Below are 3,957 nucleotides of genomic sequence, written 5' to 3' on the forward strand. Positions count from 1 at the left end.
ATGTCTCAATTTTTTCTATTCAGCACTTTCGGAGATATAGAGGTGCAAAGTTTTTCGGTTTTTCCAAGATGGTGGCCGAACCACGTGACCAATTACGTCTTAATTTTTTTTTTCTCCACCGTTTTATGCCGACTTGGCGCTCAAGAAATTGCATCTTGATTGGATGAAATTTTGTACTTGTCGAATTATCGAATTATGACGTCATAATGGAGGCCTTGGGCCTAGAGAGTTAAAAATTGGGCACAGTCTATTCCAGAGCAAGACAAATGTGTGTAAAGTACGGCGATGCTATGTGCATCGATGAAGACGTAGTACTGCGCACAAACAGACAGACAAACCAACCAACCAACATACATACTTGCCGGAATCTTTTCTGGCAAGTAACAGGCAGACATTTTTTTTTTTTCCGCTTAACAAACTAAAGTTACCTGGAGTAAAATTGATAATACAAAAGAAGGATAATATAAATTGAAGAAGTAGAAAAACATCTTCTGCATATTTCAAACCTTGATGACTCATAACACATTTCCATTACGTGATCAGGGAAATATATGTATACTGTTTGTGATTTTTACCCTCGGGGTATTGCAGAGATTAGAGAAATCCGGCAGGTTGAGTATTTAAGGGCAGAATTGCAGTGAATGCATTACGAGCGACGTTTACATCTACCGGTGCAGCTGTCTGAGGCTCAGTCTCTGAAGGAGATTCCGAGGCAGGTAGATCGACGCATCTGTCTTTTGCACCGACGACACATGAGATCCGGGCACTTTGGAGAAGAGACATGGTGTGGCCGACAAAGGAGACACGACGCGTGTCGATGGCACCACAAGTTGGAATTTCAAGGCGGGTGCGTCTCACATTTTTGGGAGCACAAAACGTTGGGAAAACGTCCCTGATCCAGCGGTTCGTGAACGGTTCGTTCGACACGAAACACAACCACACACTGGATGAGGCCTCGACCGTTGAATATGAAGTAAACGGGAGATTAGTCCAGCTGGAAATCATGGACACGAGTGGGAGCTTCGAGTTCCCTGCGATGCGTCGCCTGTCCATCGAGCAAGCAGATGCGTTTGCGCTCGTTTACTCAATTGACGATCCGGCATCGTTTGAGGTGCTACAGCGGTTGCGAGACGAGGTTATTGAGGTGAAACAAGGGCCAGCGCCTCCGATGATTGTGATCGGGAACAAGTTGGACCTGGATCCTCATTATCGCAAGGTCCGCAGAGAGAGAGTCATTGAGACGGTGGAGGACTGCTGGTCAGCGTACCTGCTGGAGACCTCGGCGAAGGAGAACCATAATGTTTTCAAGGCGTTTCAGGTGATGCTCACATGGTTCAACCTGCCGTGCCGGGAGATGGAAACCACGCCGAACAGGCGTCGGATAACTGTCCCAGAGTTGCAAGTCACAGGTCACCATTCTTTCAACAAGAAGAACAGCTGCAACATCTCATAACCATGAGCTGCACCATCCACACCATGATCTGGACTTTCACCACCATCGGAAAACACGGGCAAAAATGCTGGAAAATAATTCAACTCTCTGGTCAATAGGGTTGACCTTCTCTGGTCTTGACCATATGGACCAATAGTACTAACCTTCTCTGGTCCAGACTATGTGGACCAAAAAGGATGACCTGCTCTGGTCCAGACGATGTGGACCAATAAGGTTGACCTTCTCTTGTCTAGACTATATGGACCAATAATGTTGACCTTCTATGGTCTAGACCATGTGGACCAATAATGTTGACCTTCTCTGGTCTAGACTATGTGGACCAATAATGTTGACCTTCTCTGGTCTAGTCTAAGTGGACCAATAATGTTGACCTTCTCTGGTCTAGACTATGTGGACCAATAATGTTTACCTTCTCTGGTCTAGTCTAAGTGGACCAATAATGTTGACCTTCTCTGGTCTAGACTATGTGGACCAATAATGTTGACCTTCTCTGGTCTAGACTATGTGGACCAATAATGTTGACCTTCTCTGGTCTGGACTATGTGGACCAATAATGTTGCACAGCTCGTGTATTTGTAGAAAGTATATTTGGCTTGCCGGGATAATTTGCTTCTCTGACCTGGATCCCTCACAAGAAGGCAGGACTATATCGGCCTAAATTAGAAAGGTAATTATAAGGGGATTTGATAAAGATGTTCAAGATAATTAAGACTACAGTAACAAAAAAATAAAGAAAAGTTTTACAGAAGAATGAATAGTGGCTGGACCAGGAGCCATCGCCTTTGAGTAAAGGAAGAGGACAGTTAAGATGGTAGTAAGGTAAGGGTCTTTCACCAAGATGGTAGTTAATGGATGGAATGGTCTCCCTGGAAAGATAATGGGAGCAAAAATAGCCACAAAGATTAAATTAGAATTAGACAGGCACCGAGAAGCAATGCAGATAGAGGGGTACATCGATATTGGTTTGGACTGTTAGCGAGCTTGCATATGGATGGCGGATAGTATACATGGGTAGTGATTGTGACGTCTGTGAGAAGGTCTCACCAAAAGGTGAATGTGTGCTATGTTTGTGTATTCCTCAACAGATAACTGCTTCTGTCGCATCCCTCCTCTCTTGGCCGAAAAAAAATTGCTGTAATAATAATATTAATAATAATAATAATAATAATAAAACTTTCAGTTTAAATATTATACAACATGCATATTTTATAAATGAACAGAATTATAAATAATTAATTGACAAATGTGGGAAAATATAAAAAATGGCAGAGCCCTGGTGTGGTTCACCAGAGGGATGGGTTCGATTCCTGGTCTGGGCGTGTAACTTTCCCACATATATCAATTAATTATATGCATATACAACACCTCCATCGTATCTTCCTCCCCAGTGAAAGTAAATATCTCGCCTGACAGATTTATTTAACTTGGAGTTGGTGTAGCACAGGCATGATGGTCCCAATGGCCTCCTCCTGAGTAAAAGTTCCTTTAACTTCAACGCAGGAGGAGCCCATTAGGACCATCAAGCCTGAAGCAATGGTTGCCAACCTTTGAATGTTTGTCCGTGCTCTATCTACATTGAATGTGAGCATCAAGCAAAGAAGCAACACGTACCATTATCAAGGTGTTTGATACGATGCGGCTGCCATTTGAACCACCGACCTGCCAGACTCGGACACTCCAACCATTACGCCATTAATGGTTGGAGTGTGTTGGAGTCCAACCATTACGCTTGGTCGAACATCATTAGTTTCCTACAAAAGTTTACTTCGGGATTAATATTAACACTTTGTGGTTCAACCTGTTTGCAGCTATTTTTCTGGCATACTTCTTACTTTGTGTGCAATTCTAGATCGTGTACGTTTCATATATATATCACAGTAGAGATAGTCGTGTACGATGTTGTAAGTTGTCAGGATGTGACAATGTGCACACTTTGTTCCATCATGCTCAGCCATCTTTATTATTGATGTCATTTATTCCAATGTTTTTTGTAATTGGTTCCACAATTTATTAAATTATTCACATTGTTCGTCTGAATATTTTTCTCTTTTATTTATTTATTTATTTATCTTTTGTGATATGAAAAATCTCCTTAAATGTCAATCACAGTTTTGCTGTAAAAGGTAAACAAAAGTATTTATAGAAAGGGAGTTGCCTTTGATTTCAAACTTAATTCTGACTTTTAGAATGTAGCCCCAGGGAAGGCAGGTATAACCACAAGTTGGAAATTTTCATAACACACGTAATGATCTTTAAAAAACAAACAGGTGTGGCGTTCAAATAGTTATTGAGACGAGTTGAACAAATGCTAACTTTTCCTTCATCTTTCATTTTGCAGTAAAGTACAGTACACGAGCAGGTTTTATGGGGTTTTTAACAAGTTGTTATCTATCTATAATTCCAGTAATCTCTGTGTGTATGTTTGTATGTTTGTATGTTTGTATGTATGTATGTATGTATGTTTGTCTGTGACCGCTGTTTCTCGACAACTACCGGTCCGATAT

The 3,957-nt window shown here is 41.5% G+C and overlaps 1 protein-coding gene across 1 annotated transcript; it reads left to right on the forward strand.

Annotated features, from left to right (window-relative positions):
• Window positions 1-633: 633 nt before the first annotated feature.
• On the forward strand, window positions 634-3,482 carry LOC137433605 (ras-related protein Rap-1b-like). Its single transcript, XM_068125910.2, has one exon. It carries the CDS (start codon window positions 782-784, stop codon window positions 1,451-1,453), a length of 672 nt encoding a protein of 223 aa, XP_067982011.1. The 5' UTR covers window positions 634-781; the 3' UTR covers window positions 1,454-3,482.
• Window positions 3,483-3,957: the final 475 nt, after the last annotated feature.

The sequence above is a fragment of the Myxine glutinosa genome, chromosome 10, assembly GCF_964187855.1.
Source record: "Myxine glutinosa chromosome 10, kmMyxGlut1.1, whole genome shotgun sequence".
Lineage (NCBI taxonomy): Eukaryota > Metazoa > Chordata > Myxini > Myxiniformes > Myxinidae > Myxine > Myxine glutinosa.

Bases quoted from the DNA above. Each gene is read 5' to 3' on its own strand.
- LOC137433605 (XM_068125910.2), top strand. From the start codon at position 782: ATGGTGTGGCCGACAAAGGAGACACGACGCGTGTCGATGGCACCACAA.